Source organism: Mustelus asterias, chromosome 17 (genome assembly GCF_964213995.1).
Source record: "Mustelus asterias chromosome 17, sMusAst1.hap1.1, whole genome shotgun sequence".
In the NCBI taxonomy this organism is placed as follows: domain Eukaryota; kingdom Metazoa; phylum Chordata; class Chondrichthyes; order Carcharhiniformes; family Triakidae; genus Mustelus; species Mustelus asterias.
This window is the reverse complement of record NC_135817.1, coordinates 84,531,696-84,554,622: the sequence shown is the minus strand read 5'-3', so window position 1 is coordinate 84,554,622 and position 22,927 is coordinate 84,531,696. Positions and strand designations below refer to the sequence as shown.

The window sequence follows — 22,927 nt, the reverse complement described above, 5'->3', positions numbered from 1 at the left end:
GGGAATGGAGGGATACAAACGATTGGTCTAGTTGGACCAAGGAGCGGCACAGGCTTGGAGGGCCGAAGGGCCTGTTTCCTGTGCTGTACTGTTCTTTGTTCTTTGTCCACACAGACAGTGACCCGAGGCCGGAATTGAACCCGGGTTCCTGACGCTATGAGGCAGCAGTGCTAACCACTGTGCCACTGGGGCATTTTTCCTTCCCTTGAACTCTGAAGAGGAGTCATGCAAAGTCAAAGTGTTAACTCTGTTTTTCTCTCCACAGACCTGTTGATTTTTTTTTCCAGCATTTTCTGTTTTGAATCTGGGTTCTTGGTTCAGCTGAGTTGAAAACCGTTTTTGCCAAGGGGCAGTGCTTTTTTTACTTGTTCATGTGGAAATTGCAGACTTGGAGGAGGTGGTGTTCCCACGTACCTGTGCCCCCTGTTCTTCCTGATAGAGGTCGCAGGTTTGGAAGGTGCTGTCAAAGGGATTTTGGTGAGTTGCTGCATTGCCTCTTGTATATGGTACACACTGTTGCCCACGTGCGCCAGTGACTGAGGGAGTTAAGATTTTATGTGGTTTAAGGGATGTCAATCAAGGCGGGCTGCTTTGTCCTGAATGAAGTTGAGCTGCTTCAGTATTTCTTGAACAAAGAGAACAAAGAACAAAGAACAGTGCAGCACAGGAACAGGCCCATCGGCCCTCCAAGCCTGCGCCGATCACGTTGTCCTATCTAGACCAACCGCCTGTATCCCTCTGTTCCACGTCTGTTCATATGCCTATCTAGATAAGTCTTATATGTCGCTAACTTATCTGCCTCAACCACCTCACTTGGCAGTGCATTCCAGGCCCTCACCTCCCTCTGTGTAAAAAACTTCCCCCGCACACCCCCACTGATCCCTTCCCCCCTTACCTTGAACTTGTGCCACTTGTAATTGTCATTTCTGCCCTGGGAAAAAGCTTCCAACTGTTCACCCTATCTATACTCCTCATAATTTTATAAACTTCTATCAGGTCACCCCCTCAACCTCCGTCTTCCCAGGGAGAACAATCCTAGTTTATTCAATCTGTCCTCATAGCTAATACCCTCCATGTTTACCAGGCAACATCCTGGTAAACCTTTTCTACACTCCCTCCAAAGCCTCCATGTCCTTCTGGTAGTGTGGTGACCAGAATTGGACACAGTATTCCAAATGTAAAGGTGCACACTCATCCAGGCAAGAGGACAGTATTCTGTAATACTCCTGGTTCGTGCCTTGCAGACAGGCTTTGGGGAGTCAATTTCTCATCATAGAATTGCTAGCCTGTGACCTGCTTTTCTAGCCACAGTTTTTATACGGCTAGTCCAGTTCGGTTTCTGGTCAGTAGAAACCCCCAAGGATGTCAACAGTGTAATATATAGAAATGTAGCAGCTAGCTCACCTAGAAAAGAAACACTGGACTTGCACATAGTTCAGCTGGTGTGAGTTTTAGGGAATTTAGAGTTTCGAATTTCCAAGGATCTTTGTTACCTTCTGATAACAAAATAGTCATTTTCGGAGAAAGAAAGATTGCCGAGCTCCCTGGTTTGAGATATTTTAAAAAACCTTCCTGGAAATCTCGTGTTTTTGATGAATGGGAGCCAGAATTTGAAGACTGTTCAGTGATTGGCTGTGTTTTTATTCCATTTATTTGACGTGTGCAATAACGACAGAGTGGTGTGTGGGAGGGGGGAGGGGGGAGGGTGTCGGACTCCTGACCCAATTACAAAAGGGATAACTTGATTAGTGATCAGGAAAATGAAAACCTTTCTCATTCTCAGTGCCTTGCTCACAGGAGCAAGTCCGTACGTCTATCAGAAATGCGAACTTGCCCAACTTTTACTGGAAAATGGATTGGATGGATATCGTGGCTACAGTCTGGAAAACTGTGAGTCTCACATTCTCTGTACGAGTAGGTTGTAGCCAAAGATCCTCGCCTCTAACCTTGACATTTTTTAATGCCATAGCCTCAACAGCTCATTCCGTTTTCTGGGCACCTTTTGTAGTTTAACTTGATAGTTTTATTTAGTAATTGCACTGTTTGATATGGAGCTGAGGCAAACTGCTGTGTGTAGTGTTCAATTCTTCTTGTTTGATGATGTAAGTCTGCTTACTATTGATGAGAACTGTACTTGATTAGTGAAGCCTGGGTGTGGAGTGAAAGCAAAGTAAACAAACTGTAGAAGTTCATTGAATCATAAAATCCCTACAGTGTGGAAGGAGGCCATTTGGCCCATCGAATCTGCACTGACCACAATCCAACCCAGGCCCATAACCCCTGCTTGTTTACCCTGCTAATCCCCTGACACTAGGGTCAATGTAGCATGGCCAATCTGTGGTAAACCACTGTTAGCTTATTACCTGTATATGTGACATGCCTGGACACATCCCTGCTGGCCCTACCCGAGACTCCTCCCCCCCCTGGTCCAGGTATAAAGGCGATTGCTCCCCACCCTCCTGCCTCAATCTGGACCAGTTCATCAGCATGGGTGTGCTCCAAGTCTTTTGCTAATAAAAGCCTATTTGTTCGTGCATACAAACTAGTCTTTGCTTGATTGATGGTGCATCACAATCAACCTAACCCACACATCTTTGGACTGTGGGAGGAAACCGGAGCACCCGGAGGAAATCCACGCAGACACGGGGAGAATGTACAAATTCCACACAGACAGTGACCCAAGCCGGGAATCGAACCCAGGTCCCTGGCGCTGTGAGGCAGCAGTGCTAACCACTGTGCCACCGTGCCGCCCCAAAGTTGCTGAAACCAAAGGGCTCTAAGTGTGAAGCACGCTTATTTAAAAAAAGAAAATTGTGCAAATCAAATTGCTACACACAAAGAAACTGGTGTGTTGTTTCTGCAGAGCTTGAAGGCAGAGACTATCACGGTGTTTCCAATCCAAAACCTCACTTTTCCATGGTCATTGTTAACAAACCTATGGGTGGAATTTTCCCATCCCGCCTGCCACGGGAATTGTAACAGGCAGGGGCGGACCATGCAAAGGTCCGTTGACCTTGGGCGGGATTTTCCGGTCTTGGGGCGAGTGTGGCCTGAAAATCCGGCCCGAAGTCTCTGACTGTATAAGAGAAAAGTGCATTGCTTTTGACTCCATGTTATTCATGTCTGTGGAATGTATTGTATTCGACCCAGCCCTGCCCCACCATCTACCTTTCTCAGATTATTATGAAGAGAGATTGACCCAGACTGAGGAGAGCCTTAACATGGTGAGGTTATGTGAGGCAGTGTGATGGAGTTTGAGAAGGGTAGGGGAGAGGGGGTGTCAGAGGAAATGTCTAACACGAGTGTGTGATTTGTCTTCATTTTAGGGGTATGTTTGGTTCAATATGAAAGCAATTACGACACAAGAGTAATTGGACGCAACAGGCGAGGTGGAAAGACTCTGTCATCAGACTATGGAATCTTCCAGATCAACAGCATCAGGTGGTGCGATGATGGTCAGACTCAGGAATCAAAAAAGTTAAGAAATGGGTGTAAGAAGAGCTGTAAAGGTAAATAATTCAGCAGATCATTAAAACACTCCACACGGTATCCTAGATTGGTCTGAATCTCCGCCTGGAGTAGGTGGGGAAGGGAGGGCCATCATTTTTTTTTCCAGAGGATTCTTTCCCACACTTTATGGTCTTGGTGCGGACTAGCGACTTTTAGAAATAAATCCAAACTCCCATTTTTCAACTCAAAGAAGTAAGCCATGGATTTAATGCTTTAAACAAAAGCTTTTACTGAATAACTCCTGAGGGTTATTTGGGAGGCAGAACAGAAATTCATCCCAAGGAGGAGGAAACATGCTAAGGGGAGGGTGAGGCATCCATGGCTGACAAGGGAAGTCAAGGACAACATAAAAGCAAAAGAAAAATCTTACAAAGTGGCGAGGATTAGTGGGAAGCCAGAGGATTGGGAAGCCTTTAAAAGCGAGCAGAAGACAATTAAAAAAGCAATAAGGGGGGAAAAGATGAAATATGAGTGTAAGCTAGCTAGTAATATAAAAGAAGATAGGAAGAGTTTTTTCAATATATAAAAGGTAAGAGAGGCAAAAATAGCCATTGGACCACTGGAAAATGAGGCTTGACAAGTAGTAATAGGAAACAAAGCGATGGCAGAGGAACTGAATAGTTACTTTGCATCAGTCTTCATGGTGGAAGACACCAGTGGGATGCCAGAGCTCCAGGAGAGTCAGGGGACACAGGTGAGTGTTGTGGCCATCACCAAGCAGAAGGTTCTGGGGAAACTGAAAGGTCTGAAGGTGGATAAATCACTTGGACCAGATGGACTGCACCCCAGGGTTCTAAAAGAGATAGCTGAGGAAATTGTGGAGGCATTGGTGGTGATCTTTCAGGAATCACTGGAGGCAGGGAGGGTCCCAGAGGACTGGAAAGTAGCTAATGTAACACCGCTGTTAAAGAAGAGAGGGAACAGCAGATGGGAAATTGTAGGCCGGTTAGCCTGACTTCAATCATTGGCAAGATTTTAGAGTCCATTATTAAAGATAAGATCGCAGAGTAATTGGAAGTGCATGATAAAATAGGACTGAGTCAGCACGGCTTTGTCGAGGGGAGGTCATGTCTGACAAATCCGTCAGAGTTCTTTGAGGAGATAACAAGGAAGTTAGATAAAGGAGAACCGGTGGACGTAATTTATTTAGATTTCCAGGAGGCGTTTGACAAGGTGCCGCATAGGAGACTGTTAAATAAGTTAAGTGCCCATGGTGTTAAGGGTAAGATCCTGGCATGGATAGAGGATTGGCTGACTGGCAGAAGGCAGAGAGTGGGGATTAAGGGATCTTTTTCAGGATGGCAGCCGGTGACTGGTGGTTTGCTTCAGGGGTCAGTGCTGGGACCACAACTTTTCACAATATACATTAACGATTTGGAGGAAGGAACTGAAGGCACTTTTGCTAAGTTTGCAGATCAAACAAAGATATGTAGAAAGACAGGTAGTATTGAGGAAGCAGGAGGGTTGCAGAGGGACTTGGACAGGTTAGGAGAGTGGGCAAGGAAGTGGCAGATGGAATACAATGTGATAAAGTGTGAGGTTATGCACTTTGGAAGGAGGAATGGAGGCATAGACTATTTTCTAAATGGGAAAATGCTTAGGAAATCAGAAGCACAAAGGGATTTGGGAGTCCTTGTTCAAGATTCTCTTAAGGTTAACGTGCAGGTTCAGTCGGCAATTAGGGAGGCAAATGCAATTTTAGCATTCATGTCGAGAGGGCTAGAATACAAGAGCAGGGATGTACTTCTGAGGCTGTATAAGGCTCTGGTCAGACCCCATTTGGAGTACTGTGAGCAGTTTTGGGCTCCGTATCTAAGGAAGGATGTGCTGGCTTTGGAAAGGGTCCAGAGGAGGTTCACAAGAATGATTCCTGGACTGAAGAGCTTGTCGTATGAGGAGCGGTTGAGGACTCTGGGTCTGTACTCGTTGGAGTTTAGAAGGATGAGGGGGGATCATATTGAAACTTACAGGGTACTGCGAGGACTGGATAGAGTGGACGTGGAGAGGATGTTTCCACTAGTAGGAAAAACTAGAACCAGAGGGCACAACTTCAGGCTAAAGGGACGATCCTTTAAAACAGAGATGAGGAGGAATTTCTTCAGCCAGGGAGTGGTAAATCTGTGGAACTCTTTGCCGCAGAAGGCTGTGGAGACCATGTCATTGAATGTCTTTAAGACAGAGATAGATAGGTTCTTAATCAATAAGGGGATCAGGGGTTATGAGGAAAAGGCAGGAGAATGGGGATGAGACAAATATCAGCCATGGTTGAATGGCGGAACAGACTCGATGGGCCGAGTGGCCTAATTCTGTTCCTGTGTCTTATGGTCTTATGGTCAAGAATTGGTGAAAGCAAAACTTAACATGTAATCTTTAAACCTGAAAATCCTAACAAGGCACTCCCAGTGCTATTTTTCTTTCCACCCAAGAATTCCCCTAAATTTCACAGGGTCTTGAGGTTTGTCCTGGGCCAAATCAAGGTGTGCCGCAACTCTCAGGAATTCAAAGCTGTCCTTGTGTCAATGGGTGGCTCACTGAATTGTACCCCTGCTTCTCAGTCAGAATGTTTTGGGTTCAAGCCCCTCTGATGACTTGAATCCAAAAAACCGAAGGAGTGCTGCTTGTGGATCTTATGTTAAGGCCAGACCCTGTATGCCTCTCAGGTGTGTGCAAAAATGGCACAGTGGCACAGTGGTTAGCACTGACGCCTCACACAGCACCAGGAAAACGGGTTTGATGCCACCCCTGGGTGTCTGTGCGGAGTCTGCAAGTTCTCCCCATGTCTGCGTGCGTTTGCTCCGGGTGCACCGCTTTTCTCCTATGGTCCAAAGATGTGCGCATTAGGTGGATTGGCCATGCTAAACTGCCCCTTAGTGGCTCAAGATTTTTTAAAGTTTATTTATTCATGTCACAAGCAGGCTTACATTAACACTGCAATGAAGTTACTGTGAAAATCCCCTCGTTGCCACACTCCGGCACCTGTTCGGGTACACTGAGGGAGAACTTGCTGGTTAGGAGCATGGCCAATGCATCTAACCAGCACATCTTTCAGAAGATATGTAGGTTAGTGGGATGGGCAAGGTAAATATTTGGGGCTACGGGAATAGGGCCTGTGTGCAATGCTCTGTTAGAGAGCTGGTGCAGACTCAATGGGCCAAATGGCCCCTTCAGCATTGTAGCGATTCTATGACCATGGCTAAGAATACTCTTGTACAAATTTGAAGGAGAAGATGAGTTACGTCTTGTGTCCTCCAACCAGCATCACAAAAAGATTATCTGGCCATTGTTGCATTGCCGTTTAAGCTTGCTGTGGGTAGATTGGCTGCTATGGTTGTTGCATGGCAATGGAAACTACATTCCAAAAAGTACTTCATTGACTGCGAAGTGCTTTGGGAGCACCTAAGGTTGTGAGAGGTTCTATATAATTGCAAGTTCTGCCTTCCATTTCCTAGTGGCAGAGGCCACAGTGTCTGAGTGGTACCCAGTCCAGCAATGTGTACATTTCCTAACTGAGAACCCAGTCATTAACCGGAGTTGGCTCTTTTTCTGCCTGTATGAACAATAGAATCATAGAATCTATGGAATAACACAGGGCCTTCAGCCCAAACTGGTCCATGCTGACCAAAAAGCCTATCTAAGCTAACCCCATTTGCCTGCATTTGGCCCATATCCCTCTAAACCTTTCCTATCCATGTTTCTGTCCAAATGCCTTTTAAATGTTGTCAATGTCCCTGCCTCAACCACTTCCTCCGGCAGCTCATTCCACATACGCACCACCCTCTGTGTAAAAAAGCTGCTCGTCAGGTTCCCATTAATTCTTTCCCCTCTTAACTTAAACCTATGCCCTCTAGTTCTCGATTCCGCAACCCTGGGAAAAAGACTGAGTGCGTTCACCCTATCCATGCCTCTCATGATCTTATACGCCTCTAGAAGATCACCCCTCAGTCTTCTACGCTCCAAAGAAAAAAGTCCTAGCTTGTCCAAACTCTCCCTATAACTCAATCCCTTGAGTCCTGGCAACATCCTTGTAAATTTCTTCTGCACTCTCTCCAGTTCAATAACATCTTTCCCGCAGCAAGGCGACCATGAAAAGGCGCTCGAGCATTCGGAATCTTCCCTTTACCTGCTAAATGGGAAGGGCCTTCAATTCAATTCGAATACGTGACACCTCGAGAAATGTTGGTGATACATCCAACCCTGTGTGAGAGAAGTGAAGGGATGGCGAAGAAGAGTACAGCTCTGTAGCATATACATAGAGGATCTGGAGGAGGGGACCGAGTGTAGGGTAACAAAGTTTGCGGATGACACTAAGATGGGTGGGAAAGCAAATTGCGTGGAAGACACAGAGAGTCTGCAGAGAGATTTGGATAGGTTAAGTGAGTGGGCGAGGATCTGGCAGATGGAGTATAACGTTGGTAAGTGTGAGGTCATCCACTTTGGAAGGAATAATAGGAAAAGGGACTATTATTTAAACGGTGAAAAATTATAACATGCTACTGTGCAGAGGGACCTGGGGGTCCTTGTGCATGAAGCACAAAAACACAGTTTGCAGGTGCAGCAGGTGGTCAAGAAGGCAAATGGAATGTTGGCCTTTATCGCGAGAGGGATGGAGTATAGAAGCAGGGAGGTCATGCTGCAACTGTACAGGGTACTGGTGAGGCCGCACCTAGAGTACTGTGTACAGTTTTGGTCCCCTTATTTAAGAAAGGATGTATTGGCTTTGGAAGGGGTGCAGAGAAGGTTCACTAGGTTGATTCCGGAGATGAGGGGATTGGCTTATGAGGAGAGATTGAGCAGACTGGGCCTGTACTCTTTGGAGTTTAGAAGGTTGAGGGGAGATCTTATAGAGACATATAAGATAATGAAGGGACTAGACAGGGTAGAAACATCGAGATTGTTTCCACTTACAATGGAAACAAGAACTAGGGGGCATAGCCTCAAAATACGGGGGAGTCAATTGAGAACAGAGTTGAGGAGGAACTTCTTCTCCCAGAGGGTAGTGAATCTTTGGAATTCTCTGCCCAATGAAGCGGTAGAGGCTACCTCAATAAATGTGTTTAAGTCACAGATAGATAGGTTTTCAGCAAATAAGGGAATTAAGGGTTATGGGGAGTGGGCGGGTAAGTGGAACTGAACCCACTATCAGATCAGCCATGATCTTATTGAATGGCGGAGCAGGCTTGAGGGGCCAGATGGCCTACTCCTGCTTCTATTTCTGATGTTCTTATGTAGCGCCAGCTGGTGGAGAGAAGAGAGAAGAAATGCTAATGGCATTTGCTGGCAAATAAACCTGTTGGACTTTAGCCTGGTGTTGTTAAAACTCTTACGGAGAGAAGAGAAACAGAGCATCAGATTCATGCAGCTTGCTGCATGTTCCAGAATCAAACAGTCGTTGAGACCAGAGTGAGACAGATGTGTGCAGATTGTCAAAAACTAAATGGAAGACCAGTTGCAGCAGTAGGAAAAGAAGCATCTGAAAAGGAAATAAATGGTTGGCAAAACTGTAGCAGTGGTGCAGGTGAGACACGCTCCTCAAAATCACTGAGAAAGGGAGATAGATCTTAAGATAGTTCAAAGAATTATTTGAGTGCGAGTGAAGGAAGCTATTGGAGGTTCCGGATTTTTTGTGTCAAAGAGCGAAAAGTTCTCTTACTCTTATTGGAGAGGGTTCTTCGAGGCAGGATTTACTCCCACTTGGAAATAAGTGGATGTATTAGCGAGAGGCAACATGGTTTTGTGAAGGGGAGGTCGTGTCTCACTAACTTGATCGAGTTTTTCGAGGAAGTGACGAAGATGATTGATGAGTGTAGGGCAGTGGATGTTGTCTACATGGACTTCAGTGAGGCCTTTGACAAGGTCCCTCATGGCAGACTGGTGCAGAAGGTGAAGTCGCACGGGATCAGAGGTTGGAGACTTGGGCAGAGAGATGGCAGATGGAGTTTAATCCGGACAAATGTGAGGTAATGCATTTTGGAAGGTCTAATACAGATAGGAAATATACAGTAAATGGCAGAACCCTTAAGAGTATTGATAGGCAGAGGGATCTGGGTGTACAGGTACACAGGTCCCTGAAAATGGCAATGCAGGTGGAGAAAGTAGTCAAGAAGGCATACGGCATGCTTGCCTTCATCGGCCAAGGCATTGAGTTTAAAAATTTACAAATCATGTTGCAGCTTTATAGAACCTTAGTGAGGCCGCACTTGGAATATAGTGTTCAATTCTGGCCGCCACACTACCAGAAGATGTGGAGGCTTTGGAGAAGATACAGAAAAGATTAATCAGGATGTTGCCTGGTATGGAGGGCATTAGCTATGAGGAGAGATTAGTGAAACTTGGTTTGTTCTCACTGGAACAACAGAGGTTGAGAAGTGACCTGATAGAAGTCTACAAGATTATGAGAGGCATGGACAGAGTGGATAGTCAGAAGATTTTTCCCAGGGTGGAAGAGTCAATTATTCGGGGACATAAGTTTAAGGTGCGAGGGGCAAAGTTTAAAGGAGATGTACAAGGCAAATGTTTTACACAGAGGGTGACGGGTGCCTGGAACTCGCTGCTGGGGGAGATAGTGGAAGCAGATACGATAGTGACTCTTAAGGGACGTCTAGACAAATGCGTGGATAGGATGGGAATAGAGGGATATGGTCCCCGGAATGGTAGAGATTTTTAGTTCAGCCGGGCAGCATGGTCGGTGCAGGTTTGGAGGGCCAAAGGGCCTGTTCCTGTGCTATAATTTCCTTTGTTCTTTGTTCTAAATCTTTCCTGCATTCTTTCAAGCATAATAATATGCTTTCTATAATAGGGTGACCAGAACTGTACACAGTATTCCAAGTGTGGCCTTGCCAATGTCTTGAACACATTCAACAAGACATCCCAACTCCTGTATTCAATGTTCTGACCAATGAAACAAAGCGTGCCAAATGCCTGCTTCACCACCCTGTCCACCTGTGACTCCACTTTCAAGGAGCTATGAACCTGTACCCCTAGATCTCTTTGTTCTGTAACTCTCCCCAATGCCCTACCATTAACTGAGTGAGTCCTGCCCTGGTTCAATCTACCAAAGTGCATCACTTCACATTTACCTAAATTAAACTCCATCTGCCGTTGATTGGCCCACTGGCCCAATTGATCAAGTTTCTTGGTGTAGGGTTAACTTCAGAAGTAATTTTCTAAGTGGAATTGGTACAATGGGAATTATTTCTCACTTAACTATTGGAGGGATAGATTTCATCCTAGGTAATGATGTGGCTTATGGAGACAGTAAGGTGATGATATCTGCATTCTAACAGGCAGTTAGTTGATCATGGTGATCTTACCAAACTTTTGAAAACTACAGTGGAGAAATGTAAGACACATTTTGCAGATAACAAGCAAGTGAAGGCCAAACCTGATTAACAGAGAAAATCAATTTTCACATGTGAAAGAGGAGATTGCGAATGAAAAAAGACAACTGATGAAAACAATTGAGAATCAATCGGGGAAAGTGGAACATTTGACTCGGGACTTGAACTGTCTAAAGGATAATCTGGAAAAAAACTAACCGGGGAATTGAGACAGAAAGAATATATTAAGATGGCTGAGGTTAAGAGGACAGAGACCAAGGTATTGTTCAGAAGAGATCAATGAAGAACGAACAAAGTTGTTCTGAGTTAAAGAGACAATTGCAGTAACTGGTTTCAATGTGGGACAGCAGACTTCAGAGGTAAATCAAACATCTGATGCCATTTTAGTATAGTCTGGCAATTGAGAATTAAAACAATTAGTTTGTACAGCAGTCAAGATAAAGAAATGCTGAAAGGTGAATCCTCAACTAGATTCGCTGTTAAAAGTGGAGCAGAAGTTTTGTTTAAAAGGGTCATTTGTAAAACCTGGACTGGATTTCAGAATGCAAATTGTCGGCACAGTGGTTAGTACTGCTGCCTCAGCACCAGGGACCTGAGTTTGATTCCGGCCTTGTGTCATTGCCTGTGTGGAGTTTGCATGCTCTCCTTGTGTCTGTGTAGGTTTCCTCTGGGTGCTCCGGCCTCCTCCCACACTCCAAATATATGCAGGTTGGGTGGATTAGGTTAGGTGGATTAGTCATGCTAAATTGCCCCTTCGGATTACGGGGATAGGGCCTGGGTGGGATGCTCTGTCAAAGAGTCAGTGCAGACTCGATAGGCCAAATGGCCTCCTTCTGCACTGTAGGGATTCTATTCTATGGAAACTACTAAGGTAAAGCATTATGATGTGAGAAGATTTTACAGCATGTTTTTGGGAGTGATGTTTAGAAACTCTCATGTCACAAGCATCAGGGAGGATTCTGACGAGAAATCCACAGATAATCACTTGGGTTCAGAGTGGACAATGTATTTGACCACAGCCATCTTGTGTGCTTCAAAGGGAGTCTGTCACTGAGACTGTTAAACCTTAAGATATGCTTTGTAATCTGCATTATTGTTAAAATTTGTCTGCATTTGTTAAGCTAAGGGGGGAGTAAAGGAGTATTGCATCATAATCCAATTGTTTCATGTTTAATAATTTTTTTCTTGTTAAAACTAATTAGGGATTTTTATAGTAACTTCATTGCAGTGTTAATGTCAGCCTACTTGTGACGAATAAATAAACTTTAACTTTACTTTTAATTAGTGGTCCTGTGACTCTGTTCCTTCAAGTTTTATTAGAAAACAGTAAAATGTATGGTCTTTTGAGCTGGGGTTTGATTCTGGGATCTTCCCAGTTATAACATCAACTGGATACATAATCATTCTTGGCCACAGACACTGTACATTGGAGGGATATTTGACTGTGTGATACCTCATCTGATCCTCAGTTAGGCTGTTAATTTCTGCAAGGAATCTCTTGATCACTTGTGCTTTGGCATAATTGGCGGAAATCCTGTTTGCAAACTTTATCTCGAATCTTTGCCAAAGCAAAGTTGTGGACGTCAATGCCGAGAACTCCCATGGAAACTCTCCATGCAATGTATACATATCAGGTTTTGGAGACGTGATCCCTCAATGTAGCTCAAAGGTGGAGAATGTGAGTCAGTGTTGAATTGCGGTTCTACCGCACTGACGTATTTGATTTGATTTATTATTGTCACATGTATTAGTATACAGTGAAAAGTATTGTTTCTTGCGTGCTGTACAGACAAAGCATACCATTCATAGAGAAGGAAAGGAGAGGGTGCAGAATGTAGTGTTACAGTCATAGCTAGGGTGTCGAGAAAGATCAACTTAATTCAAGGTAGGTCCATTCAAAAGTCTGACAGCAGCAGGGAAGAAGCTGTTCTTGAGTGGGTTGGTACGTGACCTCAGATTTTTGTATCTTTTTCCCAAAGGAAGAAGGTGGAAGAGAGAATGTCTGGGGTGCGTGGGGTCCTTAATTCTGCTGGCTGCTTTTCCGAGGTAGCGGGAATTGTAGACAGAGTCAATGGATGGGAGGCCGGTTTGCGTGATGGATTGGGCTACATTCACAACCTTTTGTAGTTCCTTGTGGTCTTGGGCAGAGCAGGAGCCATACCAAGCTGTGATACAACCAGAAAGAATGCTTTCTATGCTGCAGTTGGTGAGAGTCGTAGCTGACATGCCAAATTTCCTTAGTCTTCTGAGAAAGTAGAGGCGTTGGTGGGCTTTCTTAACTCTCGTGTTAATTGGTTAATGTAGGATAAGTAACACCACTTACTGAGACTGAGCCACAACAACATGTTTTAGTAATTTCGGAAAGACTATGGCTGGAATTTTACCATCCTGCCCGCCACGGGAATCGAAGTGGGTGAGAGACGGCGCATGGAAAGATCTGCTGACCTCAGGTGGGACGAGTGAGACCAGAAAATCCCACCTTAAAGCTCAGACTTTACTGACCTAAACCTTTCAAGCTAATTTGGGCACTACAGGACCACAATTACCCTCATGTGTAGATCATGTCTAGAATAAAGAAGAATATTTCTGCTACTGGACTAAAGTCCGTTCAAGATGGTGAACAGATGAAAAGTGGGTTAAAATCATTCACTAATCAAAAGCACCAGAATGTGATAACTCTACATGTTTACCATTGGCAGACAATACACCTTTACTGAATTCTTAACTATGTCAAGGTAACGAGTAAAATGCAACATGCTGCTGAGCTGGTTACAGTGTTGAGAATTAACCAGACGATGCACAGTGAGTACTCAAAAACTATGTCTTTATTTCTTGTGCACAAGGAGAACAGACACAGTCACACAGTAGTCTCACTATGGTGTTCGAACCAGATTCAGTCAAACAGTTTCAATTATAGCATTCTGCAGCCTATACACACCAGTTAAAACAGCAATAGCATTACAGTTGGTGTGTACTTTCAATCAATGCAATTCAGCATCTTTATGATCCTTTGTTTGCATATTTATCGCTCGACACACAGATGTGCAGAGTCCTTGTCACTTTAGCACACAATGTTCAGTAAACATCTATATTTTCCCAGTGAGTCTGAATACTTACTTATATTTGATCAAGCAGACCCACACCTTTCACCTGTCAACGACTGACTCCAACGTCCACAACAGTAATTGGTTCCAAATATTGTCTCTCTTGTCTGTTAAAGGGGGCATTCATTGAGATAATTGGACTGATCCATTGTCTCACAGGGATATGCAAACCCACTCCTGTGAAAGAAAACACCAGACATGATCAATGACAGACCCAGCAAAGCCAGATTTCCTTCTAGGTATCAGGAGCTAAGGGCAGTTTGGTAACCAGGTTTTGTCTGCCATCTCCTGTTTGAGCCAGGAATGAGTTACAGTTCTATTGGTGCTGTCAGATCTCCAGCACTTCATTAAAGCAGTTGTTTCCCATATCCATAGAATCCATAAAATCCCTACAGGCCATTCAGCCCATCGAGGCTGCACTGACAATGATCCCAACCAGGCCCTATCCCTGTAACCCCATATATTTACACTGCTAATTCCCATATCGTTCCATAATAGATTGTTGTCCTATTTACATTGGGACGGTGATAATATGATGCTAACACTTAGGATGGAATTTTACGAGAAAAATTCTGAGGGTGGAATTTTAGATGAAAAATTCGAAATGTTCAACTAGTGTGAAAATGGGAGAGTTGCAGATGCATTTTTTGGGCGAGTTTTTACTCTCAATCTTATGCACATAGTGCATGTAAAAATGGGTTAGGCTGTTTCTAGCTACTCGAGGCAGTGGGCTGGGCTTAATTCGCCAGCCAGCCTAATCAGGCAGCAAGGGGAGCTATTGTGCATGTGCAGACCTCTGTAGCTGCATGCGCGCAATTCCAACAGCAGAGGCCTGACATAGAGAGACAGAGATGTCAAGCCTCTGCTGTTGCAGCTGGTCTCAACACCGCACCACCCCTCCATAATTGTAGGGGTCCATGGCTGATTACGAGCCCTACACTGCCTGAAAATATAGCCCCACCCCGCCCCCCTCCACACCGATCACAGGCAGAGTGTTCAATGGGATCCCCCTCCCTGCCCCTACCAATCATGATGTAGAGTGCGCAGCGGGCCCCTCTTTGCCCTCAACAACCCCCCCCCCGGGGTTGGGGGAGGGCTCAATGGTCTCTGGTTCTCTGGTTCTACCGGTGAGGGCAACACGACTGTGGGGATCAGGTGTTTTCCTCGCTAGCGAGAATGTCTCTCGGAGAGGCCATAAAGGCAAGTGAGCCCGGACGACTGAGCGCCAGATGCGCTGAACAGATGCAAAGCACTATTTAAATACACTGAGATAATTTATTCAGCCTCTGGCTGGGAATGGGTGAGAGGCTACCCCTGCTGGAAATCCGGTGGCGGGACAATCGTGAGAGATGAGGAATCAGGTGCGATCAGTCCGATCCAGTAAAATAATGGCCTTAGTCTTTGGTGAGGATTAAACTCTCAATGTCACAGTCCCAACCATTAAGTAGAGTTGGTCATCCAAACCAAAGTTCAGGTTTCACACATTCAGAGACGTGAGAGAGCAGAGTCAAACTGATAGAAATGGAAGGAGATAGTCAGATAGAAAGTGAAAGAACCATAGAATCCCTACAGTGCAGAAAGAGGCCATTCGGCCCATTGAGGCTGCACCGGCTCTCCAGAAGAGCATCCCACCCGGGCTCTCCCCTCCAATCTATCCCCATAACCCTGCATATTTACCATGGCCAATCCATCCAATCTACACGGCTTGGGACACTAAGGGGTAGTTTAGCATGGCCAATCCACCAACCCATACATCTTTGGAGTGTGGGAGGAAACCGGAGCACCCGGAGGAAACCCACGCAGACGTGGGGAGAACATGCAAACTCCACACAGACAGTGACCCAAGCCAGGAGTTGAACCTGGGCCCCTGGCTCTGTGAGGCAGCAGTGCTAACCACTGTGCCACCGTGCCGCCCCATTATGAGAATAAGAGAAAGATTAATTGAAAGGATGTAGGAAGAAAGAAGAAATAATTTGTTCCTTTCATTATTTCTTGTGAAATCGTCATATTTTTGTTAAACAACGTATCAGTGCTTTGACAAAGCATTTCTTATATGTACATTATTCTGAATCTATCGATTATATATGCTTTGTTTGTGATTACAGTAAAAACAAATATAGCCCACAGAATCCCCACAGTTCAGAAGGAGACCATTCGGCCCAAAGAGTCTGCACTGACCCTCTGACAGGGCATCTTACCCAGGCCCAACTCCCTCGCTACCCCCATAACCCCACACATGTCCCATGATTAATTCCCGCTAACCTAGACACCTTGGGACACTAAGGGGCAAGTTAGCATGGCCAATCCACCAAACCTGCACATCTTTGGAGTGTGGGAGGAAACCAGAACACCCGGAGGAAACCCACGCAGACATGGGGAGAACGTGCAAACTCCACACAGACAGTCGCCCAAGCTGTGAATCAAACCTGGGCCCCTGGCTCTGTGAGGTAGCAGTGCTAATCTTTAACTATGACTCCTGCATCGCCAGCTGGTGATGGAGGCTTCACAACATCAGAGATGCCCCGTCATGTGATTCAGCGGCAAGGCTGCATCATTCCCACTGATTGGTCAGCCATCATGTGACCACGTTGGGTTGGCTGCCAAGTAACTGCACTCAGATTTTCAATGGCTTTTGGTGCTGCCATTGGGAGTGATAAATTTGGTCCAATGAGATGCAGTAGTCCCTGAAGAGGAATCCATTTAACTTGGACGACATGGTGGCAGAGTGGTGAGCACTGCTGCCTCGCAACGCCAGGGACCCGGGTTCGATTCCCGCCTTGGGTGACTGTCTGTGTGGAATTTGCACATTCTCCCCGTGTCTGCATGGGTTTCCTCCCACACTCCAAAGATGAGCAGGTTAGGTGGATTATGGGAAATGTGGGGGTTAAGGGAATAGGGTGGGGGAGAGGGCCTGGGGAAGATACTCTGTCAGACAGTCAGCACAGGCTTAATGGACCGAATGGCCTCTTTAGCACTGTAGGAATGTTATGATTTATTCTATGATAATTTCAGACTGAATGATATTGAGCAAAAGTATATGAGCACGAGGAGAAAGCTGTTTAAATAAATTCAGATCGTCCAATTCACCTACTTTTGACACAATTTGTAAGAAAGTTATGTTGAATATCTGTTGGTCAGGCTGAGATTCATGCCACTGTGAGCAACCCCCTCAGCTCAGCTTAGCTCTCTCCAATACGGCAACTTTATATCTCCAAAAAGTGTTCAACACCGTAAAACAAAGTGGAGAAGACAAATATTTCCAGAGATTAAGTATTTAAGAGCCCTGGGAATCTGGACTCCAGCCACATTTCTCAAACTATCTTTGCCAAATTAAAAACCTTCGGTCACAAATATCAGCACACACTTCACATTTCAACCTTCAGTGAATTGATTTTCATGCCGATGTTGTATTTTCCTTTGTAGATTTTATCAATGATAACATCATGGATGACATTCAATGTGTGAAAAAGATAGTGAAACCCCAAGGAATGAATGCCTGGTATGTTCAAACATTTTCCTTTCTTGCTTCTAGCTGTCTCTAAACATCATTTCTATTTCATTATAGAATCTTAGAATTATACTGTGCAGGAGAGGCCATTCAGCCCATCGAGTCTGCACCGACACATTCGAAACACCTGAACTCCCACCTAATCACATCTGCCAGCATTTGGCCCATAGCCCTGAATGTTATGGTGTGCCAAGTGCTCATCCAGATACTTTTTAAAGGATGTGAGGCATCCCACCTCCACCACCCTCCCAGGCAGCGCATTCCACCCTCTGGGTAAAAAGATTTTAAGAACATAAGAACTAGGAGCAGGAGTAGGCCATCTGGCCCCTCAAACCTGCTCCGCCATTCAATAAGATAATGGCTGAACTTTTCGTGGACTGAGCTCCAATTACCCGCCCGCTCACCATAACCCTTAATTCCTCTACTGTTCAAAAATTTGGGAGGTGATCAGAAGGTGGATTGGTAAGGTCACTGTGTAGTGGCAGGCTTGGGTTAATGTAGACCTTCGCCAGGAACTTTCTTGTTGCAATCGCCCCACTCTGTGTGGCTCAGGATTAGGAGCCAGGGGTGCCGTGTTGGCCGGAGGGTACCTGACATGATCTCCAATGTTGTGTTGAGTTGGATATTGACAAGACTGATATGAGATGAGTTGCACCATACTGATGCACAGTACTCTGCAGTCGAGTAGACAATGGCAAGAGCTGAGGTCCTTAAGGTTTGAGCATCTGCACCCCAGCAAGTTTGCTGAGGAAATTGTTTCATGCTTTGATCTTGCTGCCTTGCTCAGACGCTTTTTGTCTGTTGGCGTTCAGTTAAGGGTAAGACCAAGATAAACGGGATGCTGTTCGTGATTCAGCATCTTACGATTCAGCGAGATGTTGAGTTCTGTTTTGGCACTGGCATTGCGGATGTGGAATATACTTGCGACTGTTTTGTTGCTGTTGGGCTGAGATGCCATGTCTTGCAGTAACTGTCCAGCTTTGCAATGTCATTGTTGGGGGGTGTTATCTCTCGTTTAGAAAATGTCAGAACCTGAGAATCACAGCAGATAGCGGCAACATAGAAACAGTCCCGAGACAAGGTTGGAGGCAGATCAGTGATATTGAGATTGAAAAGGGTTGAGATTAGAACAGATCCCTGAGTGTTCAGTGTTATATCCTCCCAATCAGAATGAAGAGGGGAGAAACTCATTGTGAAATGACCTTTCACACTCTCTCTTGGTTCACAATTGGTGAATGCCTTCCTGGCCGCATCATTGATTTTCATAGAGGAAGAATCACAGAATCCCTATAGTGCAGAAGGAGGCCCTTCGGCCCATCAAGTCTACACCGACTCTCCGGCAGAGCATCTTACCCAGGCCCTACCCCTGTAACTTCACATATTTACCCTGCTAATTCCCCTAAGTTGCACATCTTGGGACACTAAAGATGGGATTTTCCAGCCGCACTTGCCCCGAAACCGGAAAATCCTGCCCGAGGTCAACAGACCTTTCCATGGTCCGCCCCTCGCTCGATATGATTCTCATGATGAGGTGGAATGGGAACATTTACCCCCTAGGGTTAATTTACCATGGCCAATCCACCTAACCTGCACATCCTTGGACTGTGGGAGGAAACTGGAGCACCCGGAGGAAACCCTCGCAGACATGGGGAGAATGTGCAGACTCTGCACAGACAGTGACCCAAGGCCGGAATTGAACCTGGGTCCCTGGTGTTGTGTGGCAGTAGTGCTAACCACTGTGCCACCATGCTGCCCCTTAAACCATTTATATCGTGAACCACTCCTGGTTCAATCCCATCAGGGAGATATGGACAAAACTAGGATGGGCGCTGAACCTCCAAGACCTGTAAAGAAACCCAAAACAAAAGCTGAAAATACTGGGAAATGTTCAGTGGGCCAGGCAGCAGTGAGAAGAGGAACAGAGTTAACATTCCAGGTGGATGATTCTTCAAAGAAACATGAATGTTTGTACGGACTTTCATTGGTCATTGCCAGAGTTTAGCACTGTTTTTTTCCTTTTGCAGGTATGGTTGGAAGAAAAGATGCCAGAACAGAAACCTTAACAATTGTCTGAATGACTGCGACCTGTAACGCATGAAAGAGCCCATTCATTGGAACCACATGGTGCGCCCAAACTCAGCATGTGGTGCATCTAATAGTTAGCTTGACATTGTTAAGAGTCCAGTGAATGTATGATAGGCTAACCTACATTTTCTGCAGATATTAAATCCGTAAAGTTATGTAACCAGTTCCTGCTGCATTTGATCAGTGAACAATTGGGACCCATTCACCATCTTGAGGAACTAGTTTATCCCAGTGATGTAAATGCTCTTCTCCCTTGCAGACTTGGTCTACATGTGACACCATGTCAGTGTGTGATAAGCTAGCCCCGTATAGCATTGAGATTTAGACCACTAAGGTCTCTGCTTCAGTTTTTCCAAACTCGCTTCGCTGACTGAGTTGCTTCAAGGTGACTGATATTACTGATATTAACAAATAGTAGTATTTCAGTGAGCTACAGCCTGATAATTTCCACACTTTCCACCTCTGTTCACTATCCAGTGATCACTGCTATTGAAACTCAGCACGGTGGCACAGTGGTTAGCACTGCTGCCTCACAGCGCCAGGGACCCGGGTTCCATTCCTGGCTTGGGTCACTGTCTGTGTGGAGTTTGCACGTTCTCCCCGTATCTGCATGGGTTTCCTCCGGGTGCTCCGGTTTCCTCCCACTGTCTGAAAGACGTGCTGATTAGGTAATTGGCCATGCTAAATTCTCCCTCAGTGTACCCGAACAGGCGCCGGAGTGTGGCGACTAGGGGATTTTCACAGTAACTTCAGTGTGAATGTAAGTACACTTGTGACTAATAAATAAACTTTAACAATTAATTAACAACATCTGTGCGTTAGCAAGGTATATTTTCTTGGATGTTCATCTATGTCGACATTAAATTTGTGAAGAAATCCCAGATAAACCACATAATAAAAGTTCGACCAATTTTCAATCGCAGGATTGAGTGAAACACTGGAAATTACTAGCCTAGTAAGAGTTTTAACAACACCAGGTTAAAGATTTAACCTGGTGTTGTTAAAACTCTTACTGTGTTTACCCCAGTCCAACGCCGGCATCTCCACATCATAATTACTAGCCTAGCCATGGATCCAATGAGTTTTCCGCAGATTAATATGTTGTCAAACCCTAGTGACTGTGACCAAGCGGGAAGAATGATCACTTTTCCCCTCACACTGGGAAACATACAGAACCTCTGTGACTGGCCAAAGCTTCAGTAGAGGAAAGGATAAAGTTGTCATTCTTACTGAGAAAGCTGCCTCAGATTGGGTATGATTTGTAAATGAAGAGCACTTCCGTCCTCTTGGAATCATAAAAGGTTTACAGCAAAAAAAGTGGCCACTCGGCTCATTGTGGCTGCACTGGCCGAAAATCGAGCCACCCAACTTATTCCCACTTCCCATCATTTGGTCCATCGCCCTATTGGTTACAGCACTTAAGGTTCTTATCCAGACATCTTCTAAATGAGTTGAGTTTTTCTGCCTTTTCAGGTAGTGAGTTCCAAACCAACATAACCATCTGGGTGAAAACCTTTTCCTCATCTCCCCTAGAATCTTTCTGCCAATCACTTTAGTCTATATCCGCTAGTCACTGACCTCTCTGCCGAAGTAAATAGAATCTTCCCATCTAATCTACCCAGGCTCCTCACTATTATACATCACAATCAAATCTCCCCTCAACCTCCTCTGTCCCAAGGAGAACAATCCCTGCCTTTCCGATCTTTCCTCATTGCTGTAATATTCCAGTCCTGGCAACATCCTCATAAATCTCCTCTATACCCTCTCTCATGGAATTACATCCTTTCTGTAATGAGGTGACCAGAACTACACACAGTACTTAAGTTTGTGTCCTAACTAGTGTCTATAATTCCAGCAAGGAATCCACATCTCTTAACCAGATTATAGAGGAATCCATATCCCTGCTTAACCACCTTATCGACCCGTCCTGCTATTGTCAGGGATTAGTGGATGTTCATTCCAAGATCTCTCACTCCCTCTACTCCTTGTGCCACTCTCCCGTTTATTGTGTATTCCTTTGCCTTGTTTGGCCTCTCCAACTGCATCACTTCAACTTTTCTGGGTTGAATTAAATTTGCCACTTTTCTGCCCAGCCGACCACTCCATTGATATCTTCATGCAGTGTACAGCAATCCTCCCCTTGAGACAGTTAACAACAGATTACAGAGCAGAGAAACTCAGCAAGATCATATCATACTCAAGTTGTTTCCAAGTTTGGTAAATAACAGCAGCTGCAAAACAAAACCTCCAGAAACATATAAATGTTTGTGCAATAGCAGATAGAGTGAATGCAATCTGTACAACAGTGTGGATCTATTAGAATCCGATACTAACAACAAACCTCCTTCAACAGAGCAGTGAGAGGCTGCTGTGATAGTCATCAAGATTACCCAGCTTGTGGGTAACTCCTATCATTGCTTAGAATTTATTTTTATCATGCAGTGCAAAGCAAATCCAAAAATGATTTCTGTTCTTTAACATCTCCAGGCAGTTACCTTACAGCTGGACACAGCCAATAGACAAGGTCAGGATATATCTGACCTCAGGATTTTCGTTACACGTACTCCAAATCGTTCTATTCTCCAGTATCTGATGTTCTCACCAGTGCTAATGATTAAAAATAGCCGCATTTCAATGCTGTTTACTCATACATCACAATATATTACATTGTCGTTACGGACAATGACTACGACTCGCACCATAGTGTTGTGCCTGCCGCAGTCTGTTTTAACCCTTATACGGTGGACAAAGAATTGCAAGTAGATTTCTTGTTAGTACAACCAATATTTATTTAAAACACACAATCAATAATCACCCACCCAACCAACAATAAGTTATCTTACAGAAAATACTAAAGTTCAAGGCCAATACTAGACCTTGACTTAACTTTGCGTGACTGCTAAGTACCCAGGTAGATATTGGCCTTTATCTGTGCGCTGGTCTCGGTCGTCCTCTGCGTGGTCTGGTCCTTCGGTCTGGTCTGACACTCTGGCTCTGGTCTTCCTTCCTTCTCGGGTGTGGTGGCTCTCCTCGTGCTGGTCGTTGCTGGCGACGGTCACCTTTGTTGTAGCTCGTTTGTGGGGTCAGAGAGAGAGAGAGAGCTTCTGTTGTGGAGCATTTTTTTTCCCCACCTTGGTTTTGTGTCCTTTTGGGCGGTCTCCTGATTCTCGTCAATCAATCGGTCAGGGCTTGATCACCCTGATCTATAAGAGTCCCATCAGGTGCTGCCACACCGATCTCTGGGTGTGTACCCAACGGCCATGCCTGTAGGTGCTGGAGGCAGGTAGGTCACAGACCTCCCTCCCAGATAAGGGGTTAAGGCTTCCCTTTGTCTGGTAAACAAGTATGTTTGACCAGAGAGTGTCCATTGTCCTTGGGATGGC

At 45.1% G+C, this 22,927-nt stretch overlaps 1 protein-coding gene across 1 annotated transcript; it reads left to right on the top strand.

Annotated features, from left to right (window-relative positions):
- Nucleotides 1-1,760: 1,760 nt before the first annotated feature.
- LOC144506098 (lysozyme C-1-like) lies at nt 1,761-19,550 on the top strand. Its single transcript, XM_078231914.1, has 4 exons — nt 1,761-1,890; nt 3,327-3,509; nt 17,375-17,450; nt 19,484-19,550. Exons 1-4 carry the CDS (start codon nt 1,761-1,763, stop codon nt 19,548-19,550), a joined length of 456 nt encoding a protein of 151 aa, XP_078088040.1.
- Nucleotides 19,551-22,927: the final 3,377 nt, after the last annotated feature.